This window comes from Gopherus flavomarginatus, chromosome 10, assembly GCF_025201925.1.
Source record: "Gopherus flavomarginatus isolate rGopFla2 chromosome 10, rGopFla2.mat.asm, whole genome shotgun sequence".
NCBI classification, from domain to species: Eukaryota; Metazoa; Chordata; order Testudines; family Testudinidae; genus Gopherus; species Gopherus flavomarginatus.
The window spans coordinates 38,502,003-38,517,454 of NC_066626.1; the positions used below are offsets into that span (position 1 = coordinate 38,502,003).

The window sequence follows — 15,452 nt, forward strand, 5'->3', positions numbered from 1 at the left end:
AGCATGAGTCAAGCATTGTTGCCAGAAGCATTATCATTCGTACAATCCTGGACCAGGGAAGGCACTATAAGGAAAAAAGGGAAATAAGGAAGCAGAATTTAAAAAGTGGGGGAGGAGTATACCACATGTGCAAAAGCAGTAGGGGAAGAAACTTCATCAAGTGGTTTGATGGTTTCTCGGTCTGGAAGTGCATTTAGTCTCTTGTTCCAAGAATGGGAATTTGGAGCTTTGGTCAAAGATCACTGAAGACATTCTAGGAGAGGGACAGGCTTGTATATTGCTCTTTAGTAGTCACTGAAAGAGTATTCATTGGCTCCAGAAAGCTTTCACCAAGTAGAAAATTTTAGGAAAGGAAATGAGGAAGAATATAAAATAGGAGGCGGTTGCAGAAGGCCCTTCCTATTGTCCAAGTGGAAAAAGGGTGAAAGAAATGGGTACCGACTAAGAAGTGTGTTGTATAAGGGGAGAGAGCTAAGCACACAAACAGAAATAAAAGGGGAATGAAAAGAGGTACACGAAAAGAATAATTTTACTGTCAGGGCAGAATTGATAAACATACAATCAAATTAATAATGGACATTAGCTTAAGTATGCACATAAATGATGCATAAAAACACATTATTACATACAAAAACTACATTAATAATGTTATCTAGTTCTAGGTGGTAAAGAAAGGCATCCAAAAGTTTGCAAATACCAGAACTAAAGTTACCTGTGAAGCTTTAATTAAGCTCTCATGTGCTTGTATTAAGATACACTAATTACATGATCATTACTATTTTTTCCACAGCAAACTGTCTTGTTCACTGCACAAAATAACAGTGCTCACTGAATAAGCAGCTATTCAATATTTTGTTTTATGCTAATCGTTCAATGTGTGGCCTTATTTACTTCACACTAATCAAACCCTTCTCTGGATACAGGATTACTAATTTCCTCATGGACTTTTCTATGGTGCTCACTGTAGCATCTGAATGGGTCACAAACAATTTATTTTCACAACATAGGTATGATGCAAGTTATTATTCCAGTTATATAGATGGGAAACAGACAGATGTTTGAGACAGATATATACTAATGCAAGGGGAATAAGCTGAAAGAACTCAAAATGCTAGTAAATAAACGACATAGTTGGCATCACAGAAACTTGGTGGGATAATATGCATGACTGGAATATTGCTATAAAAGGGTATAGCTTTCTCAGGAAGGACAGGCAAGGAAAAAAGGAGGTGGTGTTGTCTTATATATTAGAAATATATACACTTAGACTGAGATTCAGATGGAAATAGGAGATGGCCTTGTTAAAAGTCTCTGGGCAAAGATAAAAGGGACAAAAAACAAGGATGATGTCATGGTAGGGGTCTACTACAGACCACCTAACCAGGAAGAAGAGGTGCATGAGGCTTTTAAAAAAAAAAAAAAAAAAAAAAAATCATCCAATGCACAGGACTTGGTGGTAATGGGGGACTTCAACTACCCAGACATCTGTTGGGAAAACACACTGCGGGGCACAACAAATCCAACAAGTTCTTAGAATGTACAGGAGACAATTTTTTATTTCAAAAGGTGGAGAAAGCTACTAGGGGACAGGCTGTTCTAGATTTGATTTTGACAAATAGGAAGGAACTGGTTGAGATTTTTGAAAGTGGAAGGCACCTACTTTTTGGGTGAAAGTGAACATGAAATGGTAGCGTTCATGATTTTAAGGAATGATAGGAAGGAGAACAGCAAAATAAAGCCAATGGATTTCAAGAAGGCAGACTTTGACAAACTCAGGGAGTCGGTAGGTAAGATCCAATGGGAAGCAAGTCTAAGGGGAAAAAGAATTGAAGACAGTTGGCAATTTTTCAGACATTATTAAGGGCAAGAAGAAACTATCCCACTGCGTAGGTGTGGGCAACTATCGTGTATTTTAGGCCGCAATTTGTCAAGTCAGTCTGGAAAAATACTGGGACCCTTGCTATAATCATGTGACTGTCTGAGTTTTATCTGACCTTGCATAGTACAGTAAACAGGGCCTTTTATGGTGCCTACAGGATTGTTGCTTTGTGCATGCTGCGCGCGTGATAGTATGCTTTTGTCCAATTATATGATCAGTATGTACAACGTCAGTATGCATGGCTAGTCCTTATGTAACTGAAATCAACTATATAAGGAAGTAGAAGTAAAAATAAAAGAGAAGATTTTTTACTTGCTTACAGCTGTGTTGTGTGAGAATTTTCTGTGCTCCGCATTGAGACGCCACAATTGGTGACCCCGACGTGATCCGATCCGGCAGGACCTGGTCGGAGTGCTCGAGAGAAGAAAAGCGGAGGTGGTGGCCGTGGCAGGAGGTACCGAGGGGATATCGGCTCCTGGTCGTCCGAGAGTGACGTTCGTGAGCTCACAGGTGAGCGGCCGCATATTATAAAGAAAATATGGGTTCTGCATTGTCAGTAGAGGAAAAGACAGTGCACGAATTTCTGCTGCGTACAGCAGAAAGGCAGGGAGAAAAGATTTCCCCTGAACCACTGTCCCGTCTGCTTAAATGGGGGCAGCGACGAGGATTTTTTATCACCCCGAACACTGTCTTCGACAAGACTGTTTGGGAGCGACTTGGATCAGATCTATGGGAGTCGGTTGCCCACGGCAATAAGGAGGCTGTCTCCCTTAGTCAAATATGGTGCAAGGCAAAGAAAATAGTGGAGACACTCGCTGCCGAAGCAGGAGTTCAGGCCGCCGTGGAGGAGATTTTCCGATCGAAGAAGACGGACGAGCCGCCTGCGGTGCCGCCTGAGCCGCCCGCTGAGTCCCCGGCTGGGGATAAGGATGAATCGTCTGTGGTGCTGCCCGAGTCACCCGTTGTGTTCCCGGTCGGAGCTAAAGAATTTTTTGCACCAGGAGAGGACACAGTTATCCCTACCGCACCTGGTTTTGACCCTGATGGGACTGACATTGATCCTTGCACGGTCCCTCTTCCTCCGGATTCGGACAATTCTTTTGGCAAGATGGATATCGATCACCCTACCTATTTGGAATCTGCGGAATTTCGTGAGGAGATGAGGCGGCAAGGATACCAGTTGCAGGAGATGTTGAATCACTTGTCCCGTATGGCGGGAGAGCCTGTCCCTCCTCAATCTCATCTTTTAAAGACTTTGCAGGACTATGAGAAATATAAGGCCCATAAAACTAAGCCACCGGACCCCACCTTGCGTACGGGCGGTGTCGCCGTTCCCTGTCGCACCTGTGGAGATTGGGCGTGTGGTATCCATGGAACTCCATCGCTGGATGCTCCTTGTCCTCGTTGCTTTCGTTTGGGGTGCCGTGGAGAATGTGGGCAACCACAAGGTCGACCTTTGACCGCGCCCCCGAGACCCTTGCAATATCCGAGCCACGGCAATCCTTTTCGTACCCAGCCATCCGCGGCTCCGCCGCGTCCGGCGACTGCACCTGCAGTCCCGCCAACCGCCCAACCGGCGTATTCCTCTACAGGCGCTGGAGCGGGCTCGCGACCCGCGGTTCCGCCGCGTCCAACGACCCAACCGGTGTATTCCTCTACAGGCGCTGGAGCGGGCTCGCCTGATCCGGTCCGACGATGGCATGGACTTATAAAAGAAGCACGCATAGAAGGGGAATTTTTACCCAGTGCCTTTCCGGTTATTATGCCGGACCCAAACAATCCTGCCCGGCGACAGTGGGCACCATTGGATTGGAAACTCATTCGTGAGGCACAGAAGGCTATAATGTCTTATGGCATGAATAATCCATATGTGCAGTCTCTCGTGGAGCAGGTATTTGTTGGACAAGCTATGTGCCCTTACGATTCGTCAAAGTTTGCAGATATGCTTTTAACACCCACTCAACGGTTGTTGTGGAAGGATAATTGGTCAAAGCGTGTGGAGCTGGCTATGCTACAGAATATTGAATTGGATATAAATAATCCGCTACGTTTTGCTACTCAGGATATGCTTATGGGAACTGGTGCTTATGCAGATCCACAACGACAAGCCCGCCTTGATCCTCGAGTATTACAGCAATCGCAAAGACTGGCTTTGGCCGCTTTTAAAGATGTGCCTCAAATTGGTAAACCGATTCCACCGTATGCAAAAATTGTCCAAGGCCCTTCAGAGTCTTATTCCACATTCCTTGACCGACTTCGAGAAGCAATAGATCGCTCCCCAAACTTGACAGCCGAGGCGAAAACAGCCGTTGGGCTCGATCTTGCCACGCAGAATGCCAACGCCATTTGTCGTCGTATCCTAGCCACCCTGCCAAAAACTGCTTCCTTGACTGAGATGGTGGAGGCCTGCAGCAGAGCGTCAATATATGAAGAAACAGATAAAGCAGAAATACATGCAAAGGCCCATGCATCCGCGTTGGCGGTAGCCCTTAAGCCTTTGGTGAGACCCGGTAAGCCTTCCCGCCCGTCCGGAGTTTGTTTTGCATGCGGAAAGCCGGGGCATATGAAAAAGGATTGCCCAAATAAGAGTGCGCGGGCGGGGACCGAAAACACGACAAAGGCTTTTGCGGGAACCTGTAATCGCTGTGACAAATTTGGACACCGTGCGTCTGAGTGCCGGTCTCGTTTCAAGAAGGACGGTACACCGCTTCAGGGAAACGGGACGCGGAGCGCCCGCCGGGGGGGCGCGAAGATACAAGTATCTCCCAACCCCAAGCCGGTTGTTTGGAATACCTCACAGGAGCCACCCGAGGAAGTGCCGGAGTGGACTTGGCCACAGCCGCAGATGTAACGTTGGACAACGATAAGGTGCAAGTCGTTCCCTCGGTAGTGAATGGCCCCCTGGGATACGGACTTAGTGCTCTTCTAATCGGCCGTTCCTCTATGTCTAAACAAGGAATCTTTGTGCTACCTGGCCTTATTGATGCGGACTATACTGGAAACATCGGAATAATGGTCCGGGCCCTCTTTCCTCCAGTTAATATTGCAGCTGGCACTCGTATCGCTCAGCTAATCCCATTTCGCAGTTCCGTGCCAAAGACTAAATTAACGGAACGTGGCCCTCATGGATTTGGCTCTACAGATTCTCCACAGGTAGCTTTTGCCATGACAGTAACTCAACGTAAACCTTCCCGGATGGTGTGTCTACATGGCCCTGATGGCCGCCAGATCCGACATGATGCCCTTTTGGATACTGGGGCTGATGTGACTGTTGTCCCGATTCAGTTTTGGCCCGACTCCTGGCCCTTACAAGATGCCGCAACCTCGGTTAGGGGCATTGGTGGAACCCAACCCACTCACATCAGTACGTATTATATCACAATTTGCGACGATGAGGACCCTGCTACAACTGCAAAGGTGCGTCCTTATGTTCTTTCTGCTCCCGTCTGGCTCTTAGGCCGTGACTGTTTAAGCCAGTGGGGAGTCGTTTTACAAAACTCACCTTTTGTTTAGCGGCCATTGAGGGGCGGCCGATCCTACGGTTGGAATGGTTAACCTCTACTCCAGTGTGGGTCGCTCAGTGGCCGTTACCAGCTCACAAGCTCGCCCATGTACACGAACTGGTTCAAGAACAACTTGCAAAGGGTCATCTCGAACCCTCTTTGAGCCCCTGGAATACTCCAATTTTTACTATCCCCAAAAAGTCGGGAAAGTGGCGTCTGCTGCATGATTTACGAGCAATAAATGCAGTTATGAAGGATATGGGGGCCCTCCAGCCAGGCTTACCTACCCCTACGATGCTTCCGCGCAACTGGCCTCTACTTATAATTGATTTAAAGGACTGTTTCTTTACAATCCCTCTTCATCCTGACGACAGGGATAAATTTGCCTTCTCAGTCCCTTCCGTAAACAAAGCTGAGCCTGCTCAACGATATCAATGGACAGTGCTTCCGCAAGGCATGAAAAACTCACCCACCATCTGCCAGTTTTACGTGGCCTGGGCATTACTGCCCCTTCGTTGTGCACATCCCGACTGGCTTATTTATCATTATATGGATGATATCCTTTTTGCTGCAGCAACTCTTAATCCTGAAACAGCTATTTCGGAAATTATCTCTGTGCTGCAGTCTGCTGGCCTCACTATAGCTCCGGACAAAGTTCAGCGGCAAGCGCCTTATTTCTATTTAGGCATGCGCATTACGGACTCCATTGTGCGACCTCAAAAACTGACTTTTAATCTCACCGTTCACAATCTGCATGATGTCCAACGTCTGGTTGGCGACTTACAGTGGGTCCGTGGACTTTGCGGCATTTCTAATGAGGACCTTGCTCCCCTTCTTCAACTTCTTAAAGGAGGCCGTGATCCAACTGAACCTCGATCCTTGCAACCGCACCATAAAGCTGCTCTTCGTATTATTGCCGATAAGATCACCCTTCGGTATTCCGGTCGTATTCTTCCGGGATCGCCTGTGTCCCTGGCAATACTCTCCAGAGATACCTCCCTGGAGGCGCTACTTTTTCAATGGCTTCCTGATCTTCCTGATCCCCTTGTTTGCCTTGAATGGATTTTTCCCTCTTCCCAACTTTCCAAAACGGTTACCACTCGACTAGAGGCTATTGCATCGCTTCTTATGACCGCTCGCTCCCGTACCGTTGCAATCACGGGAGCTGATCCTGATGTTATTTATGTGCCTTTTAATGCTCCGTTATTGTCTCACATTTTTGCTACTGATGTTTCTTTTGCTGTTGCCTTATTGAGTTATACTGGTCGACTTACCAATCACTATCCCCCTCACCGCCTTTTATCAGTGACCATTCCTTTGGAAAAGGCTGTCATGCGACAATCTTCCCCTGTCCAGGGACTTACTGTGTTTACTGATGCAAGCGGCAAAATGGCTCGCGCCGCCATTTTGTGGTATACCGCCGGTGCCTGGCATCATGAAATGGTGGTCGCTGAAGGATCTCTGCAAGTTTTAGAATTTCAAGCCATTATTCGTGCCTTTGCTAAGTGGCCTACCACCCCCCTTAATATTGTTAGTGACTCCCTTTATGCTGTGGGTGTTACAAGCCGCTTGGAACGTTCTCTTTTGAAACAAGTGCCTAATCCTGTCCTGTGGCAGGCCCTTTTAAAACTTTGGCATTTACTTGATGCCCGTTCCTGTCCGTATTTTATTACTCATATTCGCAGTCATTCTGGTATTGTGGATGGTCTGGCCCAGGGCAACGCCATTGTTGACCAATTGGTTGGTTCGGTCCATGTTCCTGATTCTTTTGCTCAGGCTCGTCTCTCACACGACTTTTTTCACCAGTCCGCCCGTGCCTTAGCCAGACAATTTAAGCTTCCATTGTCCACTACCCGTGCCCTTGTGGCCTCTTGCCCTAGTTGCCAGCAACATGTTTTACCCCCTTCTCTTGCCTCCGGTGTTAACCCTCGCGGTTTGTCCTCCTTACAAATTTGGCAAACTGATGTTACCCTTTTTTCTGAGTTTGGCTCCCTCAAATATGTTCATGTTACAGTGGATACCTTTTCAGGATTTATATGGGCAACAGCATTGACCAGTACTGGCTCCCGAGATGTTATTAAACATTGGCAGGTTTGCTTTGCTGTTATGGGCATTCCCGCGTCCATTAAGACTGACAATGGTGCTGGATATATTTCTCGTCGTACAGCTCACTTTCTTTCTCTATGGGGAATTTCCCATGTTACCGGTGTGCCTGGCAACTCCACCGGCCAAGCTATTGTGGAACGTTCTCATGCCTCCCTGAAACTTCTTTTGTTAAAACAGAAAGGGGGAGTTGCCCCCGATGCTGATCCATTGTCCCGTACACCCCATGCTCGCCTTTTAAAGGCTTTATATGTGCTTAATTGGCTACAGGTGGGACCCCATAATGTCCCACCAGTTATGCGGCACCTTGCTGGTGCCACGGGCCAAGATTGTCAGTTGCCCCGTCCACAAGTCCGATGGTTTGATTATACAGATCAAAAGTGGCAAGGTCCCGCGGATTTATTAACATGGGGAAGGGGTTATGCTTGTGTCTCTACTGCTACAGGTCCTAGATGGCTGCCCGCGAAGTGGGTTCGACCGTGGCTTGCCCGCAGTAACCCGGAGCAACCACCGAGTGACCCACCGAGTGACCCGGAGGACACGAACCAGGACGACGATATTCCAGACCTTCGTTTTCTTTTTACTTGAGATCAAGATGTGTTGGATAATTGGACTATTGTTTTGTATGATTTTAATGCCTGCTGCAGCCGTGCCGGATTTAGAGCAGCGCTTGCGCTATAATATTTGGGTGCGGCTGGCTAATGTGCTTAATCAATCTGAATTCTGCTTAACTGTTGCACCCGATATGCATGGCTTGTTGGGCACATGCCTTGTGCCTGTTTGCAAAGCCCCTGAGGATTTACCTATATCGAGATCTTCTGGTTTGTGTAATTTACAGTGGTATCGGACAGCGTCTAATAAATCAATGATACAATATACCACGCTTATAGACTGGGGTACCCCCAGTTATTCTCTTCGCCCGGACGCTGTGCAACTTTATACCCCCTTTGTTGCTAACCATCCCAATAATACGTGTGCACGTATAGTAAATTGCTCCAACCACCGCCCAACAAAAGGCTGTCTATCTACTGGGCCAGCACGATGGAATTGTACAACCCTTCAAAATGTAACCAGTAACTATGCTCATGTCCCTTTGCCTAGTGGGTGGTTCTTTACCTGTGGAAGTCGTACGTTTAATTATGTTCCTGCCAATTTGTCTACTACCCAATGTTGCCTTAGTCGTTTGGTTCCTATAATGCCTTCTGCAACCCTGCTTGATCGAACCACCCACTCACGAGTTAAACGAAGTGCTTCCCCTTTGACCCCTGAATGTAATGGGAATGTGACCCTGCTTAGTAAGGCTGAATATGTTTCTTTAGCTGCTTCATTGGTGGGTCTTCCGGGCTTGGCAGTAGGATATGGGAGAAATTTGGCTGAGCTTGCCTGTTTATTGGCTAAAACCATTAATACCACATCTAGTGCTATTGGATTATTGAACCAGGAACAGCAGGAATTGCGGCATGCTGTCCTGGATAATCGAGCGGCTATTGACTTTTTGTTGTTGCAAGAACATTTGGGATGTGAAGCTGTAAAGGAAATGTGTTGTTTTAATTTGACTGATAATAGTAATCGTATTCAACAGCAAATTGCTATGCTTAAAGCTTATGCGCTAAGCATAAAACAAAATAATGATCCCCTGTGGGCTTGGCTCGCAGGTTTTGGTTGGCCCAGCTGGCTTGTGTCTTTGGCTCATACATTTATTATTGTTTTGCTGGGCATCCTGTTATTGATACTTTTTATTCCTTGCATAATTCAGTGTATTCAGCGCAGCTTGCAGCGCCTTGTAGACTCTGCATTTAATAAAAAGGGGGGAATTGTGGGCAACTATCGTGTATTTTAGGCCGCAATTTGTCAAGTCAGTCTGGAAAAATACTGGGACCCTTGCTATAATCATGTGACTGTCTGAGTTTTATCTGACCTTGCATAGTACAGTAAACAGGGCCTTTTATGGTGCCTACAGGATTGTTGCTTTGTGCATGCTGCGCGCGTGATAGTATGCTTTTGTCCAATTATATGATCAGTATGTACAACGTCAGTATGCATGGCTAGTCCTTATGTAACTGAAATCAACTATATAAGGAAGTAGAAGTAAAAATAAAAGAGAAGATTTTTTACTTGCTTACAGCTGTGTTGTGTGAGAATTTTCTGTGCTCCGCATTGAGACGCCACACGTAGGAAAGATTGGAAGGATGGCAAGAGACCATACTGGCTTAACCAGGAGATCTTCAATGTTGTGAAACACAAAAGTCTACAAAAAGTGGAAACTAGGTCAAATGACAAAAAGATGAAAAGTCCCACAAGTATGTAGGGACAAAATTAGAAAGGCAAAAGCACAAAACAAGATCAGACTAGCTAGAGACATAAAGGGTAACAAGAAAACATTCTACAAATATACTAGAAGGAAGAGGAAGACCAAAGACAGGATAGGCCTTGAACTCGGTGGGGAGGTGAGGGGGGAAGAAGAGGGGGATAACAACAGAAAATGTGGAAATGGCAGAGGTGCTTAATGACTTTTTTGTTTCGGTTTTCACCAAGAAGGTTGGTGGTGATTGGACGTCTAACAGGCAATGCCAGTGAAAATGAGGTAGGATCAGAGGCTAAAATAGGGAAATAAGTTAAAAATTACTTAAACAAGTTAGATGTCTTCAAGTCACCAGGGCCTGATGAAATGCATTCTAGAATAGTCAAGGAGCTGATTGAGGAGATATCTGAGCCATTAGCAATTATCTCTGAAAAGTGAGAAGATGAGAGAGATTACAGAAGACTGGAAAAGGGCAAATATAGTGCCAATCTACAAAAGGGGAAATAAGGACAATCCAGAGAATTACAGACCAGTCAGTTTAACTTTTATATCTGGAAAAAGGTAATGGAGAAAATTATGCAATCAACGTTGAAAATCTAGAGGATAATAACGTGATCAGTAATAGTCAGCATGGATTTGTCAAGAATAAATCATGTCAAACCAACCTGATAGCTTTCTTTGATAGAGTAACAAACCTTGTGGATCGGAGGGGGGAAAGAGGTAGACATGGTATATCTTGACTTTAGTAAAGCTTTTGATACTGTCTCGCGTGATCTTCTCATAAACTAGGGAAATGCAACCCAGATGGAGCTCCTATAAAGGTGCATGAATAACTGGTTGGAAAACCATTCCAGAGAGTCCAGAGAGTAGTTATCAGTAGTTCACAGTCATGCTGGAAGGGCAAAATGAGTGGGGTCCTGCAGGGATCAGTTCTGGGTCCGGTTCTTTTCAATAGCTTCATCAATGGTTCAGATAATGGCATACAGAGTACACTTATAAAGTTTGCAGATGATAGCAAGCTAGGAGGGGTTGCAAGTGTTTTGGAGAACAGGACTAGAATTCAAAATGATTTTGACAAACTGGAGGCATGATCTGAAATAAATAGCATGAAATTCAATAAGGACAAAACGTAAAGTACTACACTTAGGAAGGAATAATCAACAGCACAAATAGAAAATGGGAAATGACTGCCAATGAAGGAGTACTGCAGAAAAGGATGGGGGTGTTATAGAAGATCACAAACTAAATACAAGTCAACAATGTAATGTTGCAAATAAAGCAAACATCATTCTGGGATGTATTAGCAGGAGTGTTGTGAGCAAGACATGAGAAGCACTACTCAGCACTGATAGGGCCTCAACTGGAGTAGTTTGTCTAGTTCTGGACTTCACACTTCAAGAATGATGTGGACAAACTGGAGAAAGTCCAGAGGAGAGCAACAAAGATTATTAAAGGTCTAGAAAACACAACCTATGAGGAAAGATTTAAAAAATTGGTCTGTTTATTCCAGAGAAGAGAAGACTGAGTGGGGACACAACAGTCTTCAAGTTCCTGAAAGGCTGTTACAAGGAGGGGCATGATAAATTGTTTTCCTAAACTACTGAGGTCAGGACAAGTAGTAAAGGGCTTAAATTGTGGCAAGGGAGATTTAGGTTAGACATTAGGAAAAGCTTCCTAACTAAGTAGTTATGTACGGGAAAATTGCTTAGGGAGTTTGTGGTATCTGTCAGAAGTTTAAGAATAAGTTAGACAAAACACCTGTCAGACTTAGTTCTGCCTCAGGGCAGGGACTGGACTAGACGACCTACTGAGGTTCCTTCTAGTCCTACATTTTTATGATTCTATAATTAACCATTGTGACAACTTACAAAAGGGTCATGGTGGATTCCACATCACTGATAATTTCTAAATCAAGCCTGTATGTTTTTCTAAAAGATATGCTCTGGGAATTATTTTGGGGAAGTTCTACGGACTATGTGATAAAGTATGTCAGACTAGATGATTACAATGGTCCCTTCTGGCTTTGGAATCCATGAATCTATGAACTTTATCCCACATTACACTGGGAGTAGTAGAAAGATCATACCTATTTCACCTAATGTTTGTACAAATCTGAACATGTGAAGTAGTGCAAGTATTTAGTTTTTATACTTTAAAATTATTATTGCACAGAAAAAGTCAATTAGTTTAATTTGCTGCAATCTAGCATTCACAATAGGAATCTTCATAGTGAAACAAGCTATCCCCCCATTTTCTTGGATGAACCATTATGCGAAATTTCTGCAGTTACACTTTTACATTTCAAGGGCACCTCAATTCATGAGACAACGTACTAGGAACTTTCTGAATCCTAAACTGCTAAATAGCATTAAAATTAATATTAAATACCTTTGTGATGTAGAATTTTTTCAGCCCATCCAAAAGTGACGTAAAAATTGAAGCAACCTGTGGTTTAAGAGCATGCCCTTTGGGGGTGGAAAAAGAAGAGTACATTAACAAGGTAATAATAATAGCAAGATTTTCATAAATCTGATCATATTTCACCACGTAACGAAGAACTCTGATAAGGGATTTATTGGTAAAGCTCTGACAAAGGACTCTGAACATTTTATTTTTTGTAACTTAAAATTTAATAATGAAGAAATCTCCTTTGAGATTTCAGAGAAATGTTTTTCCATTAATTGTTATTCAAAAGGAATATGTGGGGAGTAGTGTGTAGAAATGTATCCTATTACCATATCTTCATTCAGACATGTAATTCTGATTAATCTTAGTTCAGGTCATCACAAGTATATGGCAAAGAGAAAATTTAAACCACACTCCATTTTGTTACTGGAATAGAAATTAATGGTTGCTGGTTTTATTAATTTTTTTTAAATTATGCCAAATCATTGAAACAGATATCCAAAAACGAAGTGTATAGAGTTTTCCCCTTCTTGGTTATAACACTTGGGCAGACTTCTACATAAAACTAGTAATTGCTTCCTTAATCACACACAGAATTAAAAAGGTACCAGAAAATATAAATGGCATCTTGGAGTCTGTTAAATGAACATCTATGCCTCAGGACTGGGTTGAATTGAGATGAAAGCCTTTTATTGTGTTTTCCATTGTGTTTTCCACTGTTTTCAGTTACTAGCAATGTCTGAATTCCCATCACTGCTTTATTTTAATAGCCTTACATCTGGCTTACATGCTGTGAGCCCAATTCATAAAAAAGTTATGCACTGTTTACATGGTATTTCCAAATACTTCCTTGTAAAATACTTCAAAGTATTTTCTCCTAAATAAAAAAAATATGAACCTCAGTAATTCATTAGCCTTCTTTCCTCTTCACTGAAAAGAGCAACTCTCCTTTGCATACTAAGATAAGAACAAGTTGCAAAAAGTACACCTCTATATACATTTGAATAATGACAAATGTGCATGGAAAATTGACACACAAAAAGGCTGCATCAGTTAAGGCAATAAAGGACATTTACTCACTCAACCACAACCTTTAAAAGAAACTCGAAGATGTTTTGCATGCTTAAGAAATAGGTTCAGGGTTTGTTTTTCTGGCAGCCATTAACTATCTCAAACACTTAAAACAGTGGAGAGAGCTGTTTAAAGTCCTTGTGAAGTTAATTAGAATAAGTGAAACAACCCTAAACTCAGGTCTAAGCCACTAAGTGGGAGGACCAGTTTTCAAATAATTTCAACTATGTTAGTAAATTTTAAATCTAAACTTTCAATTTCAAATTTTAAAAATGCATCTGTTCTTTGTTCTAGGTACATGTTCAGTATAATAGAATACAGAAGATATCAAAGATCTAAGTCCTTAAGAACTATGCACCCCCCACTCATTCCTGTTACTGGGACTAGTCATTACTATTCCCTAACTTCATGTACCCCTCAAAGCACTTCCTCAAAAACCTGGAGGGAACAGGCAGACCCTGCTACATACCCTGAAGTTCCACACCACCTGACTTTGTTGGACCAAAGGGTAAGTGACTTCCAGGACTAAAGTCCCTCACTAAAAACATGCTGCCATCAGCATCCTCCAGTTTAAATCAGGAAGCCAATAGCCTGAGACCTCTCCTGAAGGCAACTGTCATGCTATCACTTCAGTGAGAAATCTCAGGTAGTTGGCATCTAAACCATAAGTCTTCATAGGTGAATCACATTGCATTGATTCACATCCATAAACCAATAGTACCAAGCATTCACTCATTTTCAGTTCCTCAACACACAATGCATACACAATTCCACAAGCAATGCATATGCTTTTACTTTAACTGGAAATAGCCGTCTAGAGTAGACTTGCATACCAATGCCCATAGATTTATATACGATTAAAACTGACTATAGTTATGTACACATGTCCATATACACTGAATTACAACTATATTCCTTAGCGCATAACTTACTAGGAAAGTGCTGTTGACAGCTTAGTGGGCCAAGCAACAGTAATGATGATCTTTTCCTTAATCTTAAACTAATGCTGCCTATCATTTAATTACACCTCAAATTTAAACTTACATTATTAGTATGGGGGTATTTTTTGCAGCAGGACCAATCCTATACTGATACTAATGTTTCTTGCCTGTGGAGTATAACAGTTAGCTTATGTAGCTTCTGGGTGCCACATTTCAGGAAAGATGTAGACAAACTGGAGAGAGTTCAGAGAAGAGCAACAAAAATGATTAAAGGTCTAGAAAACATGACCTATGAGGGAAGATTGAAAAAATTGGGTTTGTTTAGTCTGGAAAAGAGAGTGGACATGAGAACAGTTTTCAAGTACATAAAAGGTTGTTACAAGGAGGGAGAATTGTTGTTCTTAACCTCTGAGGATAGAACAAGAAGCAATGGGCTTAAATTGCAGCAAGGGAGGTTTAGGTTGGCCATTAGGAAAAAAACTGTCAGGGTGGTTACGTGCCAGAATAAGTTGCCTAGGGAGGTTGTGAAATCTCCTGCATCGGAGATTTTTCAGAGTAGGTTAGACAAAACACCCGTCAGGGATGGTCTACTCTAGATTATACTTAGTCCTGCCATGAGTGTAGGGGACTGGACTAGACGACCTCCCAAGGTCCCTTCCAGTCTTATGATTCTATGATATACTCAAAAGGGGATTCCACATCAGTTTTGAAGATTTTTTTAAAAATCAAAATGTGTTAAAATAAAGCCAAGTTTTACCTTAAGATTCACACACACACAACCCTCCCATTACCCAGTGCATACCACAGGAAAGAACTGGACCCCAAATCATTTGAATATGTAATCTAAATAGCATGTCTTACATATCAGACACCCACAAAATACTATTGAAAAGTGTCCCTTTAATACTGAGGGCATGTCTACACTTACCGTGAATCGACGCTGAGGCGATCGATCCACCATTGGGGTCGATTTAGCGAATCTAGTGAAGATCTGCTAAAGCAACCTCAGATCGCTCTCCCTTCGACTCCGGTACTTCACCGGAACAAGAAGCATAAGAAATCAATGGGAGAAACTCGTAGACACTGCAAAAAGTTGACCTAAGCTACGTCGACTCCAGCTACGTGAACAACATAGCTGGAGTTGCATAACTTAGGTCAACTTAACCCTGTAGTGTAGACCTGCCCTGAGTCCATTACACAATCAGGATTGAGATGCAGTGGCAGAAGCTCATGGAGGATGCTGCTTC

General features: G+C 43.4%; 1 protein-coding gene across 4 annotated transcripts in view; it reads right to left on the minus strand.

Moving 5' to 3' along the window:
• AGPS (alkylglycerone phosphate synthase) overlaps positions 1–15,452 on the minus strand; it is a 199,176-nt gene that overhangs the window by 50,651 nt on the left and 133,073 nt on the right. For all 4 annotated transcript variants that reach the window (XM_050969017.1, XM_050969018.1, XM_050969016.1 and 1 more), the window contains one exon: positions 12,176–12,252. In XM_050969017.1, the coding sequence (XP_050824974.1) occupies positions 12,176–12,252 (77 nt within the window). The remainder of the gene's footprint in view (positions 1–12,175; positions 12,253–15,452) is intronic.